Source organism: Zingiber officinale, chromosome 2B, assembly GCF_018446385.1.
Source record: "Zingiber officinale cultivar Zhangliang chromosome 2B, Zo_v1.1, whole genome shotgun sequence".
NCBI classification, from domain to species: domain Eukaryota; kingdom Viridiplantae; phylum Streptophyta; class Magnoliopsida; order Zingiberales; family Zingiberaceae; genus Zingiber; species Zingiber officinale.
This window is the reverse complement of record NC_055989.1, coordinates 31,127,891-31,146,070: the sequence shown is the minus strand read 5'-3', so window position 1 is coordinate 31,146,070 and position 18,180 is coordinate 31,127,891. Positions and strand designations below refer to the sequence as shown.

The following is an 18,180-nucleotide window of genomic DNA, read 5'->3' as shown; positions in this document are numbered from 1 at the left end:
TAACAACATTAAATCCCATTGTAGCAGCTAGGAGACGAATCAAAACCCTAAAGATTCAACCTATCAATGGAGGGGAAGCTTTGGATGAGAAACCCTACCACAATACTTACGATGGAGGCGTAGCTTTCGATGAGAAACAAATCGTCACAGTGAGGTTGATTGAGGAAGACTCCATGGGCACCGATCAACTATCAATGAAATTCCTTCGAAATATTTGTCACACGGCGAGTTTAGTGGTTAAAACTTTGGCCGGTGAGGGTAATAATGTAATTTCACACTATATATTTGCACAATATTTGCAAAAAGGGTAATTGGTAAGAAAAGGTTATTTGGACCGTTAGCTACTACAACGTGTAGCAGCTTCAACGTGTTGTATTTGTTTCTACAACGAAATGTAAGAAACCTCATTTACTTGAACTAGATGAAAATCTACGATTGTTATGATCAATTATTGCTTGAGAATGCAAAGTCACATCTTGGTGGAGCGTCAACGAAGAAAGATCTGTTACGTCGTTGTAGCATATATCCTCCCGAGTTAGCTACCACAGGTTGTGGCAGCTACATGGGGATTTAGCTGCTACAAGGTATAGCAGTTATGAGTCGAAGTAGCTGCTTCAAGAGGTAGCAGCAAAGCAAAGGCACTACAGCAGCGGAGATAATTTTAAATAATTTTTTTAGCAAGTTGATAAACAGCATATCAAATTATGTCTACTAAAAGAAGATTGAACAAGTTAGCTGCCCCAAATTGTCGCAGCTACATGGGGAGTTAGCTACTACAAGGTGTAGCAGTTATGAGTCAAAGTAGCTACTTCAACATGTAGGAGCAAAGCAAATCAAAGGCGCTGCAGCAGTGGAAATAATTTTAAATCATTTTTTTAGCATGTTGATATACAGATACAAAAATTTGCCTACTAAAAAAATTTCTTACGGAGTTAGCTGCCACAGGTTGTGGCAGCTACATGTAGAGGTAGCTGCTACAAGGTGTAGCAGTTATTAGTCGAAGTAACTGCCACAACGCGTCGCAGCAAACCAAAGCAAAGGCGCTGCAGCAGTGGACATAATTTATAATCATTTTTTTAGCAAGCTGATATAGAGAGACAATTAAATATTTTAAGGGTTACTATTTGAACAAAAATATGGCTACTAAAAAAAAGGACTTACGGAGTTAGCTGCCACAAGTTTTGGCAACTACATGTACAGGTAGCTGCTACAATGTGTAGCAGTTATTAGTCGAAGTAGCTGCTACAACGCATCACAACAAACCAAAGCTAAGGCGCTGCAGCAACGGAATTTATTTATAATCATTTGTTTAGAAAGTTGATATAGAGAGATAATTAAATATTTTTAGGGTTAATCAAGATCAAAAATATAGCTACTAAAAGCAGATATCTTACCTAGTTAGCTGCCACAGGTTGTGGCATCTACATGTAGACTTAGCTGCTACAAGGTGTAGCAGTTATGAGTCGAAATAGCTGCTTCAACGTGTAGGAGCAAAACAAAGCAAAGCAAAGGCGTTGCAACAGCGGAAATAATTTTATATCAATTTTTTATCAAGTTGATATACAACATATCAAAAATATGGCTACTAGGTTAATCTCTGCTAGAAAATAGGGCTACTAGAAAAATGACTTACCATATTTGCTGCTACAAGGTGTAGCAGTTATTAGATGAAGTAGCTGCTTCAACGTATACTAGCAAAGCAAACCAAGGGTGCTGCAGCAGCGGAAATATTTTTAATTCATTTTTAGCAAGTTGATATACAACATATCAAAAATATGTCTACTGGATTAATCTCTGCGAGGCAATAGGGCTACTAGAAAAACCTCTTTCCAAGTTAGCTGCTACAAGGTGTCGCAGCTACATGGAGAGTTAGCTGCTATAAGGTGTAGCAGTTATCAATACACGTTGTAGCAGCTACCTCTCCATGTAGCTGCTACAACTTGTAGCAGCAAAGGAAAGTCCAAGTGGCTGCAGGCGGTTGTTGTAGCCGTCGCCCTTCCACGTCATAGCATAAATCCATCCGACCTTCGACGAGGACCAATCCAAGTTAGCTACTACAAGTTGTAGCAACTACAAGAATGGTTTCCTGCTAAGTAGTTGATGCAACGTTTAGAAGCGAAACAAAGACGTTGCATCTTTAAACAATAATTTCAACTATTTTTTTACCAAGCTGATATATTTCTAGGGTTAATATATGCTATCAATTGTAGCTGCCAAAAAAATGACTTACCAAGTGGCTACTCCAACATGTAGCAGTTACGCTGCAGCCCACTTAGCTGTAGCCTGCAGCCGTTTGTACAAAGCATCGTCTCTGAACGTTATAGGAATAATCCTTCTAATATTTGTAGGCTATAACGGTGTGGATTATCAAATTAAAATGAAACGACTTATCATTGCGAATGGAGAGAGGTGGTAAGCTCTCATAATAGCTGTGCGATTGAAGACGCGGGTGAAACTTTCCCGTCGGGAGCGCGAGGGCCAAGGGACGACGTCCGACGGACTACGGACGACGGAGGACGTTGACGAAGGGAGCTAGCGAGGGAGAGATTTTAATATTAAACTTTCCCGACGGCTTGTGAGGTCGGCCGGACGACGGAGACGGAGGGAGCGAGAGTGGGAGAGCGGCGAGGGAGATTTTAATTTTAATTTGGGTAATGTCCCACGACGTTATTTTGAACTACATGCGGGAGGAGACAGAGAATAAATGGTATATTTTATTTGTAAGGAAATCAAGGTGAAAACGCCACGTTTGCGCGTTGCTCACGATCGCACACAAAGCGTCATCCAACATATCAAATATGTGTGTATGTATATATATATACACACACATGCTGATTGATTGACTCATTAGCAGTGAGGATGGTATATGGTATTCATGAGGCTACACACATGTATGATTCCCTTAGATATTTACTCAAATTTGATAGCTATCCTTGGCACAGATATGATTTATACATTTTGATAATATATATTTATCTATCATAAAAAGAAATATTATTAAATTTTATTATTTTCTTAGTATGATTTTATACTTGTGTTGAACTTAGACTTTAACTAAGTCTCAATTGTTTTTGAGAAATTATTAATATTTTTATTTTATCTTATTTTTCAAAGTATTATTTTTATTTTCAAACTTTTTAATTTTGAATTTACTAAATTATTTTAAAAAAATAAAACTTGTCTTTTGTGTTTTTAAAATTCAATTTTCAAAATTTTTAATTTTTTAAAACTAATTTTATAATTTTAAAAATTTAAATCTAAATTTTATTAATTTTTAAAATTCAAATCAATATTTTTCTTGTTTTAAAAGAATAAAAATTGAAATTAAGATTTTTTTAAAATTTAAAAAAAAAATTAAAAATTAATTTCTGAGTTTTAAAATTTTGAATTTTAAACACTATTTTTTAGATTTTGAAAATTTTAAAAACTACTTTTCTATTTTCTAAATTTTGAAAACTATTTTTTCCTTTTTGAAAATTCTAAGTAATCTTATTATTTTTAATTAATTATATTATTAAGTAAATTCGAATTAATTTAATTATTTTTCTGATGAAGGTTTAGATCGATCTGATCTAGGTTAGACATATCTTACTTTGATTATTCTGATCAAGATTTTTATTGAACATATTGTATTGATCTCATTAAAGCCTTGATTGACTTGATCAAACTCTTTATTAAAGATGATTAATTTGATTATTTAAATTGTTTGAATTAATATGATCATTTTTAATTAAATCTAAATTAACTTGATTAATTGTAAAATTAATTATTATACATACTTATTCATTTAACATTCCGACTTATTTAAATACAATTTCAAATTTTAAATTAGAGGATATACTAATTACTTAGGAAAGTTCGAGCATTCCTCTTCAAATGTTGGTTTTGTTATAGGTATTATGGAATCATCATCATCATTATTTTCCTCACACCACATGATTTCAATGAAGGTGATATTATTCTCGCTATACAACAAACTCACATAATTTTTTACTCATTCAAAAGGATGATCAAAAAGCAAAAATAAAATAAAATACATCAATTTATTTTTCATTGGAAGAGATGCCCAAAGAAAAATATTTTTAATGCAAACAAAGAAAAGAATAATACAAATAAAGAAATAAATATCGTGGAAAATAAATAACTTTGAAAAAAAATAAATTGAAGAAAAAAGTTAGATTGGTTAATCAATGATAAAAGAAAAAAAAATATATTTCGTTAAATGCTTCATCCACTTTGTTCGGTTCTGCAGAGTTTAGTGTTCCATCACTAAACTAGTTGATTTATCATAAATTAATATTTTTAATTTCAAACACATATATGCGTGAACTGATCAAAGTTGGTGTGCTTATACTAGTATAAGTACTTATATGGAATGTTATACCGTATACCAATTTGTGAGCACGTAGTATTAATTTTTTTTTAAAAAAAATAAGGTTTAAAATTTAGGATATAATTTTTAGACTAAAAGAAATAAAAATAAAAATTGTTGATTTATCATACCTATATATAAACTAATTTCAGTTCGATTTCAGTGAAATAAGAACTGCTTGACAAATCTTAACATGGTAAATTTATTAAATAATAATAATAATAATAATAATAATAGATTTAGCAAAAATACTAAATTGAACAAATGCAACAATTAATCTTTCAGTTGTGTTCAACTAATAACTACAATATACTTGCTAATCTATAATACTCATTCATTCAGTATCTGACATAAGATGAAGGTAAAGGAATCACTTGATGATCAAGGTTTTAGATTCCTGTGTTCCTGCTAGAGACTATAGATTTCTTCAAGTGATGGCATTCATAGTAAATGAGTTTGTTGCCAAATTCAACATATTTTACAGATATGTCAAACTTTTCAGTTTGTTTTCGGTTGGTGTTTGAAATCCCTAGAAATTGTTTGCTGCAGGGTATTAGGAAACTGCTGCAGCTAGTGGAGCAGTGGTTCCATATCCTAGCTATTTTATCAATTTCTCAAACTTAGCACTATGAAGTACAGCCACTATTGGTGCTATTTCACTATAGTACTGTACACCTAAAGTTCATGAAAGGCACAATAAGGAAGGGATATATAGCCACTGCCTCGAGAAACTATAGCCGAACTAACAAGCTAATTATTGTAATTCCATCCAAAGCTAAATTATATGTACATGATCAACTCCTGCCAATTTTTACAATAGTGTAGCGCCAAGGAAAACACCATAGAGCTACATAGCAAATCTATACATCAAATAAGAAATGGTATTGTCTGCTGATTTTATTGTCCGAGTTCAGGTAATGAAATATCTTGCTAGCTACTTACAGAAGCATGGCGTACACAACCATAAACCATTATACTCTAACGGTGCATGTAACAGCAGTTTTAAAGTCAATCATGTTGTTAAAAATAGTGTGGTTAAAAGGTGGGCTCGTTGTCAGGAATCTCCATTTCTTCCTTTGAGGATTGTAGATTTGGATCTCTATGGTCAATCTTTTCTTGGTGGCTCTCCGTTGATCTGATAGATCAAAGCTTTGGATTGAGGTCGTAAGAACATATATCTCCCCATTCATCGCTACAAAGCCACATGAGCCATTATCAGGAATCTTTCTTCGCAAGCAAGATTCCTTAATCCATCGGTTTAAAACAAAGTCATATCTGCAATTCAAAATCTTTCAAGGTGATTCTAGGAAATATGATACATTATGTAAATAAATAGGAAAGAGTCCTACAATTTAGTAACATATCATCTCTCCTGCAAATTGGAGACATTTTCATTAGATGCAATTAGGAAATATACAATTTTAAGTTAAAGCTGGAGCATTTGATGTTATTACGGTTTTTTCCCTGTAGCAGCTAAGTGCTAAGCGATTGCACTAATAGCAGAGGATAGAATTGATGTAATAAGAACACCACAATTTATCAAGCAAACAATCACAACACATCTACCTAGAGTGGAACTTATCCATGAAACCTAAAATTCAAACCATTTGTTAAAACAGCAGCTGCTAGACATAGCACTGGATTTTGTTGATGCCCAACTGAATGCCTACTCATTGACTAGTACATTTTCAACTTCAGCCAATCCCTTTCAAAAGAAATATCGAGGACATCAAATCACAAAAGTCGCTTTAAATTTTCTATCAATATAGAAAAAGGTCAACCATGTTTTAATTTTGTTACCTACAGAATTCAACCTAAATTCTACTATTATACTATTATTATGTATGAAGTTTCTAACACTAGAATACAATTGATGATGCTTAATATTGGTGTGAGATAATGTAGTTCAAAGAGCACTACAGATTGAAGGAAAATAGTAGTGTCCCATGCACGATTACTGAAAAAAATTTTAAAAAAAAGCTCCACTATCAATAGATCTTTTGAAATAATGCTCAGACATATAAAATCAGAAGCTCTCATGTGGAGATAGAATCTAGACTGAATGCTCTACCTAAGTGAACCAGTGAACACAGCAGCAAATGGTGCTTGTTCACAGTAGTGTACTTATTGGCAATAGGGTTGCAGGTTACACTTCTTGTTACTCAATTATATAATAAGGATTTAATTGATTATTAATTTATTAGCAGTACTTTAATTGTTGTAATATAGATTTTTTTTTCCCAGTGACTATAATGACAATCTGTTTTGGCAGTCAATCGCTATTTGATGACTGTATCAAATTATATCACAGCCAATGTCGTTTTCAACTTCAACTGTCAAATGGAAATTTGCATTAGAAATGTTATGGACAATGATCTTAATGTATTTTTGGTGTAAGACAACATTTATTAGTAAAGTAAACTTGCTAAGTTCAATGGCAAGATCTGTGAAACTAATATAACTATTATTGACTAATTGGGATGTAACACATATTGTAAAAGACATCTAGTTCAACCCCATGGAATTTATTTTTCATGATGACAGGCACACTGTCTTCTTTGGTATTTGTTGTAATATAGATAGTTAACTTTTAGGAATAGTTTACTATTTGTTGTAACCTAGATAGTGTGTTTACCTAGTGGATTTACAGCATAATTTTCTATTTGAAAGAAGTTTTTGTTTAATGTCTAAACAAGCATGAAATATGCCTATGTAATGAGGAAAGTGTTATGCTGTTGTTCCAAATTCTCTCTGGATTTCTCTCAATTCCCTAATTTTTCCATATCTCCACTCTTTCTCCTTTATTAGAAGGTATGGTGCAAGCATGTTAAATCTTCCTCTATTTCCTGCTTCTCCCTTTTTTCGTCTTGACCACTCCAGTTGATGAAACAAAGGAAGAGGGCATAACAGAACACATTTAACTTATAATCTACGATCCAGGAATAAATGTTTGTGTCAAACTGAGTTTAATTCAACCTCAGTTTTAATACCAATATAGTTGTCTAGAATGATATTGTTTCAACACCAACACATGTTGAGACTGCATGGATTGGCACCAACCTAGGTCTTAGTAAGTGATCTAGAATTAAACTTGGGCCCAATTGGCTTCATTTAAGGCATAATAGATCTCTAACAGGTGGAATTAAAATTACATGGTGTTTTAGGTTAATCAAGTGGACTTAAGATTAAATTTTGACCACCCAATTGGCTCCAGATAATGCCCAACAGAATCTCTAATAAATGCAATATCTACAAGCGGTCTAGAGGGTCAATTTAGACCAAGTAGACCCAAAACAAGCTGAACCAAGTTGTTATATAAGGATATACAAGACCAATTTGATTAAAAAAAATATAAGCATATAATTATGTCAATTAAAAAATACGTGTTAGGTTAGGGATTCTTGAGCTCCTCGCCCAAATTCTATTGGATCGTATGTTGCAGCTAGAGGGAGGAGCGAATAGATGCAAATCACTTATCATTCGATGATGCTCGTTTCTACAATTTATTAGTTGCACAACAGAAATATAAGAAATAAACAAGCATATGAATAAAAGCATACAAAAACACAAATCAATTTAAGTGGTGCAGAACCCACACAACCTTGGTTCCTACTCTATGGCCAATAATCCGTTGATTAATCACTCTAGAATCACCACTATATTTTCTACTCTTCAAAAACCTTCTGGAAGTGGAAAAATCTCTTATAGTTGCTTATTTTAAAATACAAGCAAATGACAAAGATAATAAAAGAAATAAAAGCTATACAAAAAATGCTTCACTTGTTTGCTCTTTGTTGTTGTGGATTCCTCACAATGGCCCTGCGACAACACTTTCCCTAGAACCGATCACAAGCATTATCTTCAAAAGCTCCTCAAAACTAGAGGTGAGCAAAAATTCAGAAAAATCGAATTAACCGAACCGACTGAATTTAGAAATTCGGTTCAGTTAATTCAACCGACTGAACTTAGAAATTCGGTTCAGTTAATTCAGTTTTCAGTATTTTTTTAAAAAAAATTGGTTTGGTTTTCTATTAATTCGATTCGGTTTCAATTTTAACTTTTGTAATTTGATTAAACTAAATAAACGAAATAAACCAAATAAGAATATTAATTTAATTATTTTTTAATTTAAAAATATAATTAATTAAATAAAATTTTGTTTTTTTAGTTAAAACTAAATAAGGTTTTAAAATTTCAGTTAATTAGGTTAATTCGGTCAAAAACCGAATTAACCAATATTTTATCGGTTCGGTTAGTTTGAAAAAATTTTTGTTTGTTTGAAAAAATTTTGGTTTGTTTGGTTTTCGTTCTATTCGGTTCGGTCAGATTGGTTTCAACTGAATACTCAACCCTACTCAAAACTTGCTTGCATAAGCCTCTTGCTCAAATTTGGAAATTGTGAGTGTTATCTTCAAAAGCTCCTAGTGTTAAGGTACTTCACCAACATTTGTTGGAACATGACGTGCGTGCTGACAGAATCTTTTACTAATTGCACTTCACCAATCGACTAGCACTCTTATTCCAGCCACACGAGAGTTGAACCTATGTCGTGGCAAAAGACCCCATGTCTTTGGAATTTCCTCATTTGCCTAGTACATATCAACCTTAACTTATAAGTATCTATCAAACATCCAATCACCTTTGACTTAGACTTCCACTATCAACACCGATTGAACTTCTCTAGTGCTATTAAACATCCAATTACTTTTGACCTACTTTGACTTCCACTACCAACACCGATTGAACTTCTCTTGTGCCAAGAATCTTATCTACATGACCCACTTGAACTTTTTATCAACCAAGTGTCTAGACAATCTTGGCCCACTTGAACTCCATTCAATATCAAGTATCTAGTTAATTTTGACTTAACAAAATATTTCCCATATATTTACTTATTTTGCACACCGTGAGGCTCGAACCAGCAACCACAAGGTTGAGAGAGTCATGCAGTATACTGACAAAGCTAGACAACATTTTGCTAAAACACAGTGTTCAAACACACTATATCGTTCAACTATATTACTCAAACATCAAAATTCCAAGCCATGGTCAATAACTCTATGCCCCTAGCTATGCAAAGCAAGCCGCCCAAGGCAAGGAGAAAGAGCCCTCCCTTTTGCTGCTTAACAATATGTTTAAGTTAGTTTTCTCCATTAGTCCAATGTCCAATTTCCCATACCCTATGTCAAAACTTAAATGCAAGTTTCCCTTCATTCTCCCTTTTTGGCATACATCAAAAAGGTTCTCGCATAACCTTCTCGATCAAAGTCCAATCTTTATGCCAAATTATAGATGGAGGTTCCCTAACCTTCTATTCTCCCCCTTTGGTATTTGTCCAAAGCTCAACCTAAGTTTACCACTTCATCAAGGTAGGTACCTTCCCTTGCTCTAATCTTCTCTTCACAACTTCCTTCCTTACTCTAGGGAAGTTCCTCTCCCTTTAAGGAAACACATATCCTAACTTTCAGTAACTTGTATACCTTCAAGGTGGGTTCCCTTTAAAAGACACTTCTCCAAAATCTAAAAATCCCCCCTTTGAGATTACACCAACAATCATTCTAAGAGCTTGTATGTCTATAATTTAATTTTGATTGGATATCCTAATTTAATGAATTGTTGATCCTAGCTCAGTTCTAGATAAATACACCCATCTTTAATACTCACCTTAGTTTACATAGACAATCTTCCTTTTACTACTTACCTAAGTTTAAGTATATGTGAGATAACTACATATCAATGGGATGGAGCTGAATAAGTTTCAATCATAACAAAAACTTCACAATACCTCTCTACCATGCATTGAAATGTCTTTCCAATCAACTGCCCCCATACCAATAATTTGAAATAAAAAAATTATAAATAATTCTATAAATTTCAAAAAGTCTCAAAAAAAAAATCATACACTCATTATTTATGTCAAAATCTATAGGGGAAAAATAATTTCTGTAAAATAGCCTTAATTTTCAAAACTTGGCATAAAATTAAAACTCATTGAAATATTCAATGTTTTACCAAACTTTATGTCAAAACCACCAACGGTGACTTCTACCATCAGATAGGCAATAATAAGGTTTTCAAAAACTATTTTTAAAATGGGTTTTCAAATAAATTGTCAACCATGTGTGTTGATGACACTTAGTTTATCATGCTAACATCTCAATTGTTCCTCTCTGAGTACACAATACTAGGTAATGCTATGGTTCTTGGGAGATGTATCAATGCTTTCACTATACTGGTTCGTGCATGTCAACCTAAAATCATAATTGAGACTTCAACTCAATTGCAAAAAAATGAGTAATACTTGTAGCTTGTAAATAATGTGACATGTAGATGAACATGACATAAAATACATGGCAATTTTTCATGACAAAAATCAAAAACATACAACAAATCGTGATTTAAGGAAACTGTGTAAAATATTACATGACCAAAATATCATATAATTAGTATGACATAAGTAAAAAATATGCAGGTCATAAAATAAACAAGTATCAATGAAAACTGATATAAATGAAAACAAAAGCGACCAATAACTAGCATGGCAAGAGTCAAAAACATAGCATATGTATAGTAGACATTGTACATAATCAATCTATTTTCTAATAATCTAATAATGTGATAAATACTAAAATTGGCACACTCCGTTGACGTCCTCAAATGTGCCAGAACCCCAATTTTAACACAACCTATTAAACTATAAGTTTAATTGATTTCATGAATTTCTAGACATAAGTTTAGACCATAACTTATAATCCATTCAAATGTATTTAGATGATCTAATCCTAGTATGTCAACTTTAGCACAGCTAGTTTAATAATTGAGAGTCCTATACTCATTTAGCATGAAGGAATTACACTCTTAGGGTTTAGGGTTCGAAGAGATGGACAATGGGTTACCAAAAAAAACACTCTTAGGAATTTAATACATATTAGATAGAACTCCTTGGATTTATTAGGTACTTACATGGGATAACGTCTCTTAATGTCTTTTTAATGGCCCTCCTAAGATTCTTAGCCACCTTGACCATGGTGGCCTCATCAAGCTTACTTAGGGATGACTTCCCTTATTACTTTGCTACTGCTCTGAAATCTAGAGGGTTTTCTTAATAGTCAAAAGAAACCTTTGTGATAAGTTGGCACACTACTATATGTAGGCTTATTGCCTAAACCTTTGTTGTTCTTAGATGATTCTTACCTTGCTAAACCTAAGTTTTGTTTCTTTGACCTATTTGTTATTTCCTTAAGTATTTTTTCTTAATTATCAATTCTTCATCTCAAAATATGATTTTTTTTCCTTAACTCTATAATTTTAGATTCTTCATTGATATCGTGCATTTTTCTATAATTGATCCTAGGAGTATCAATTTTACTATTCCTATGATATAAAGCACTGAAATTATGGAAATTAACACCGGCATTTTTACTATGTCAATCATCAAGTACATTATTATAAATTGTATTATAATTAAATAGTGATACCTTAGGTTTTACCTTAGGATATCCCCCTTGTATCCCTCCTTGCGTTTCCTCCCACTTTGACATTGGTTTCAATAATGTCACTTCTAGCAAAGGAAGCAAATTATGTTCTCTTTGCCCTTCCATACCTCAGATGTGGATCCCTTAGGGACCTCCTTCACCTTTAGTGACACTAAAATCTTCTCCTCGGTAAAACAGGTACTCTTATATTGTATTGTTCTTTTATACCTTGGATGTGGATCCCTTTTTTCCAACTTAAGGTCCAAAATCTCAGGTCTGACTTTAATTGGAATGATATTATTTCGATACCGTGCTAGTATTTTAACATATAGTGTCGGTGGGGAATTGAAAAAGAAAAGAGATGAAAAAAATTAAAAAGAGAATGGAACTATATGGCTATTTGGACTTTGTGCCCCATCTTAATAATACAATTTTAACATTATATTGCGAACAAGGTACAAAAATAATATACAAAATTCTAATTAATCTTGACATATTTGTAGCATGTCTAGGGGCAAGGGGTGTCGAATAATCGACATGATTAACATGACATAGGATAGATTATCTATGCAAGTAGTATCAAGTTTCAATGATTTATTGGAATGATGAGTGTCAACTATATCACTCAACACAATTTCAATGATTTATTGGAATGATGAGTGTCAACTATATCACTCAACACAATACGAGATATTAAACCAAAGTCCCCCTCTACCTTTGCTCTACATTTCCTTCCCACCTCTACCTTTGCTATACATTTCCTTGTCACCCTTCATGAGGTTAATTTATCTAGGCACAGGATAAGAAGAAGGTGTGTATCACTGAATTCACTGATAAGAACCATATATGGCTTACATAGGCAAATTGTGTAAAACAAGAAACTTCTTCGTGCCAACCTAGTTTCTATTTAAGTTCACAACAGAACAATGCATTTCACTTGTACCAACTAGCATGGAATGAGATCTAAAATCATGGTCCTATCAATTGCCTTGGGTGAAAATAATTTCTGTAAATTTTACAATAAACATGGAACGAAGAGGAATGCTTGCACACAACCTATTTATTTCAATAGTGATCCCAAATATACTTCACATCACTTGTAATTATAAACCAACAAACTAAGAAAGTGTTGGAATGCAAGCCAAATCCTTGCACAAGAGAACTTATTTCAATCAAATCAAAACTACTAAACATAATAATCAAGTCTAATCAAACAAATAGAAACTAAAAAAATTGACATTGACACCAATAAATTCTTCCACACAATGAAACTTCAACAAATTACATTGTGATATAAAGATTCTGTTGGTCAAAATGGTGATGGTGATGGTGATGGTGATGGTGATGGTGAGGTGAACATAAATGCTAGAAGGGGAGAGGGTGAATATGTGCCTCGAAATAAAATTTAACTATTACAATCTCAAGAACCATTCTAATGACCCCCACTCCAATCAACTAGTCATAAATTCTCAAGACTACTCATATTACACACTGCAAAAATATAACTCGATAGAAATAAAACATTTTAGATACAAAAATACATATTTAGATCATTTCTAACTAAGAGAACACTAAGTTAAAAAACCTGCATCCTAATTAAATCCCATTATGTTGAATGCAAAAAATAACTAATATGAATGAATTTATAAAATAAATGTATTTGTTGTAAACAAATTCACAAATGCATTAATATCTAAGCATTATATGTATAGTCTTACGGTGCATATCCCAGTCCTAATCATTGTAAATGCTTAAGAATCTAGTAACATTCTTGAATCCCAACATCTTGTGAATTCTACTAGTTTCTTCTCTAACTTCTATCTGCTACATATACAATGAAAGAGATTATCATAATCATCCACATAGAAGCTTACATGTGTTAGTCAAAGGAAAAGTATGTGTAGCATAGATAGGAAGACGGGTCATAATAATATCAACAAGAAAATATTTAGGAAAAAGGCTCACTAATTATCATTCTATTTTGATTGTTGTGTGGACTTAATAAAAATTTATTGAATTTTTTGTTTCGTTGGTGATCTTTATTTTCTTGATTGCAATGTAAAATATGAAATGTCTTATATTGTTGTCTTTAATTCATGTTTACTAATTATCACTTGTTTATTTGTGATTGTAATCATATTTTGATTCACTAAAGATAAATTTATTATATATATATGTACAGCATTTTAAATTCTTTTTCTATCCTAATATCATTTTAATATTGACTGCACCCACCTACGATGTGCCGCTAGGCAATGGATCAGTCGCCTACTAATTATGACTAACTATTAATACCTTGAATGTTACATATCCACTCTCTTGTTCTAGGATCAAATTAGTGTAAACATCGTGCTCCTTAAATAAAGAACCAAAGTTGTGTATAGACCTACTTAGAAGCAAACTTCGTGCTTTGCCTAATTAGGATGTTACACCTTGAGTGTTACACACATTGATGGCTATAAAAGCTTCGCTAAAGCATAACTATTGGAAGGATTTCTTTGTAGACCTAATTAGAGGACATAATATTTTAAGGTATTTTACCAAAGTGATTTTTCCAGTTCAACCTCCTCATCTTGTAACCAAGTTATATGAAGCTCAAGATGTATTTCACTTAGTTTCTAACTAGAAGATCATGAAGACCTTGATATTCTAATGGTTCAAGGAAGTTACATGATGCTAAAACATTGTGCATTTAGTGTCTGACTAACGAAGTTCATAATCTTATGCCATGATTAAGATTATTTAGAAACATAAAGTAGAGTTTAAAAATAAAATACAAAGACATATCAAGTCATAAGAGAATATATTAGAATGTTGTAGGAAGTGACATGTTGTCTTTGTGATACTGTTCTATTATTATAATGAGTGTCAAATAGGTTAGGGATAATTTTATATCCCAAGTGGGAGAACATCCTAGTTGGGGAGGACATCCAATTTCACAAGAAGGTATGTAGTTAAACATTATATATAATGATGTTAACATGGAAGAAAGGTCTCGTCATTTCTCTCTTTTTTTTTTCAAGGACAAAACAGGAAAGTCACATAAGAAAATGAGTCAATTTGAAGTGAAATAAATACATGTAACAAAGATATGATTACTCAAAAGTCAAAACGATAGTTTCCAAACTTCCAGCAATAAATTATTTAGTAATTTTAAGCACCTGCAATCTTGGAAATAGAATAGCTTCCCATTTTAGCATTATGAGTAAAATTTATGGGCATAAATAAAATTTCAGATAACAACACTAATACTTTACCAAAATAATTAAGTTGTTGATTTGGGAAGATTAGGAAATTCAAACATGTAAGCAATGTAGTTGAGTGGATGGGATATGAATATCAGAAAAGTGAACCCTATATTTATTAAGATAACTCTCAGTACCTTTGAATGTTGCAGAACTGTGTCCCAACAGAAGAAACATGGAGATGTATTCCAAGAATGCATTAAAACCTAACTAAAAATCAGTATCAGTTAATAATAAATCAAAGGATTACCTGAATATCTCATTTGAGTCGAGCATGAAAATATCCTTCCCGTGTCCATCATCTCCATCAAGCGCCGTCACTGCCCCTAGCCGTCTCCTATCCCCCTCCTCCCACATGTCCTCGACCTCCCTCCATCTCCCACTCTTCAGTCCCAGCACCACTGCGTCCTTGTGGTAAACATCTGCAGGAACAACACCTGAGACTGTCCTATAGTCTCCGTATCCTCCCATCACCCAAAATTCATCCTCCTCGCTATCAGGCCTTGCAATCAATAATCCAACGCACCCTGCCCTGTCCCTAGGAAGACCTTTATGCATACTCCACTGGCCCGACTCCACGTCGTAGCACTCCACAGAGCTCATCCGGCTGCCTTCCACTGGGAACATCGAGTGGCGCGAGCCGCCACCAGCTACGATGATCTTGCCCTCATCCTTCACGCCCCCATGGCTGGACCGGCGTAAACTCGAGCAGGCGAAGCTACCACGGGGGAATATCATGTTGGCCAGGCGGTCCCACGAAAGAGGCGGCATGGAGGAGAGGTCCAGGCGGTAGGCGGCAGCAGAGGCGATCGGGTGGCCGATGGGGTAGGAGCGAGCGTCGAACTGTGACCCACCGAGGACGTAGAGGTGGTGTCCTAGAGCAACGGGCACAAAATTGGAGAGGCCGTAGAGGTGATAGCTACAAGGTATACGGGGGAGAAGGACCCAGGCGGAGACGGCGGGGTCGAAGAGGCAGGGCGGCGTGATGGAAGGGTCGGCAGGGAAGAGAGCTAGGAGGTGGCGGCAGGGGAGCCGGAGGCTTCGGCGGAGTGGGAGGAGGGCGAGGGGGGCAAGGAAAGCACGCCAAGACCGGGATGTGGCTCGGAGGGCAGACTGGTGAGAGTAGGGGAGGGAGGCGAGAATCACAGCGGCGATGTCGTCGGGGAGGCCAGGGATGAGGGTTTCTCCGACAGTGGCGTTTGGGATTAGGGTTTTGGTGGCAACCGGAGAGGAGAACGCCATGGCGACGAGGAAGGAGGAAAAGGAAAAGACAAATGACGGGTGGAGAGGAGAGGAGAGCAGATGGATTTGTTTGTTGCGTGAGAAATAAAAAATTGAGAACCGCGTAGTTTTTCAATTCTACCGCTGCCTCTTTAGTCCTCATTTGCCAATTAATTTGTAATTTTATTATTAATGTTGTCATCAACATTGACCTTTATTTTTACTGATAAAAAAAGGAAAACGAAAACTTTGGATTTCAACTACTCGTAAAGTAGGGAAAAATCTCCAATAATAATTTAAATTTTATATGTAATTTTTATTTATAAAAAATTTTATTTTCATTCTCTACATGTAAAATTTTATTTGCTTCAACTTCTTCATGCAAATATTGTGACCTAATTACCCTTTAAATTTTTAGGTACAAAAAGTCCAAAAATGAATATAATTCCTCTTAAATTCAGCACTTTATATTAAAATCGAGTATATTTTCTATTAAATTGAGTATATTTTTTTCCTGTTTTAATATAATTCCTCTTAAATTCAACACCATGTAAAAAGAAAATCTAATATATTTTCTATCCAATTAAATATCATTTAAAGAAAATCTAGTATATTTTCTATCCAATTGAGTATCATTTAAAGAAAATCTAGTATATTTGAGTATATTTTCTATTAAAATTGCCCTTCATATTTTTAAGTATAAATAATCTAAAAATGAGTATAATTCCTATTAAATTCAGTATTTTAAACTAGAATTGAGTATATTTTTTATTTAATTGAATACGATTTTTTTTCCTATTTAATATAATTTCTCCTAAATTCAGTACCATTTGAAAAAAATCTAGTATATTTTTTATCCAATTGAGTATCATTTAAAGAAAATCTAGTATATTTTCCATCCAATTGAGTACCATTTAAAGAAAATCTAGTATATTTTCTATTCAATTGAGATGGAAAAAGAATCATACTCAATTTGATAGAAAATATACTAGATTCTACTTTAATGTACTGAATTTAAGAAGATTTATACTCATTTTTAAATTTTTTATACTTAAAAATATCAGAGGCAATTAGGTAAATATATTAGACTAGGGAGTGAAAACAAAGAATTTTTCTAATGGGGAATGTATGTAAAATTATATTTATCAATGGGGACTGCATGTAAATTTTCCCACTTAACCTATCTATGACTTATAAAAATATTTTATATTTTATAACTTAAGAACACATATAGCTCCATCCAGTCTCTCATTCCATTTTCGTTTTCCATTTTTTTTATTTTTTCTTGATCGAAATTTACTCATATCATTTTTAATCCTCTTTTATTCCGTATTTCTCTTTCACATTTTCTTCCTTCGCAAGTCTTGTAAGCACTTAATCCCAGTTAAATCGAGAAGCACATGATGACTAATTCGAAAATCCGATTGCACTCTCAATTTAGCCAAAAAAAATAAAAATAAAAAATATATATATATATATCTTAAATATTTAAATAATAATCTAGATATCCTATCATATGACTATACTCCGAAATTATTTTACCATTAAAATAAAAAATAATAATAATCTCAGTTAGTCTCATTGACTATATTTAAGATAATCATTCTGGTCTCACAGAATTTTTTTACCGGTCATCAGGGTAAATCGGGAAGCGCATGCGGCAGCCAGCCCAGAAGCTCAGCATCCTTTAGTTACGCCCCCTATTTGGAGGAAAAATCCCTGTAAATACGTCGTAAATGGAGTTCGAACCACGAGTGCATGGGGGATAACCTAGATGTCCTACTGCGACATCATAGCCCGAGGGAAAAAAGATAATCCCAGTTAGTCTCATTGACTATTTCTGGAGGTGACCGGCCCGGCCCGGCCC

General features: G+C 33.6%; 1 protein-coding gene across 1 annotated transcript; it reads right to left on the bottom strand.

Moving 5' to 3' along the window:
* Positions 1 to 5,163: 5,163 nt before the first annotated feature.
* Positions 5,164 to 16,434, bottom strand: LOC122045556 (F-box/kelch-repeat protein OR23-like). The gene is made up of 2 exons (XM_042605821.1): positions 15,343 to 16,434; positions 5,164 to 5,647 (listed from the first exon to the last, which is right to left on the bottom strand). The coding sequence occupies exons 1-2, from the start codon at positions 16,332 to 16,334 to the stop codon at positions 5,344 to 5,346; spliced, it is 1,296 nt and encodes a 431-aa protein (XP_042461755.1). The 5' UTR covers positions 16,335 to 16,434; the 3' UTR covers positions 5,164 to 5,343.
* Positions 16,435 to 18,180: the final 1,746 nt, after the last annotated feature.

What these genes read in the sequence shown, in the direction of transcription:
- LOC122045556 (XM_042605821.1), bottom strand. Translation starts at nt 16,334, where the DNA reads ATGGCGTTCTCCTCTCCGGTTGCCACCAAAACCCTAATCCCAAACGCC. An exon ending in GACTCAAATGAGATATTCAG is followed by an intron (nt 5,648 to 15,342) that starts GTAATCCTTTGA and finishes TTTGAATTGCAG; the next exon opens with ATATGACTTTGTTTTAAACC.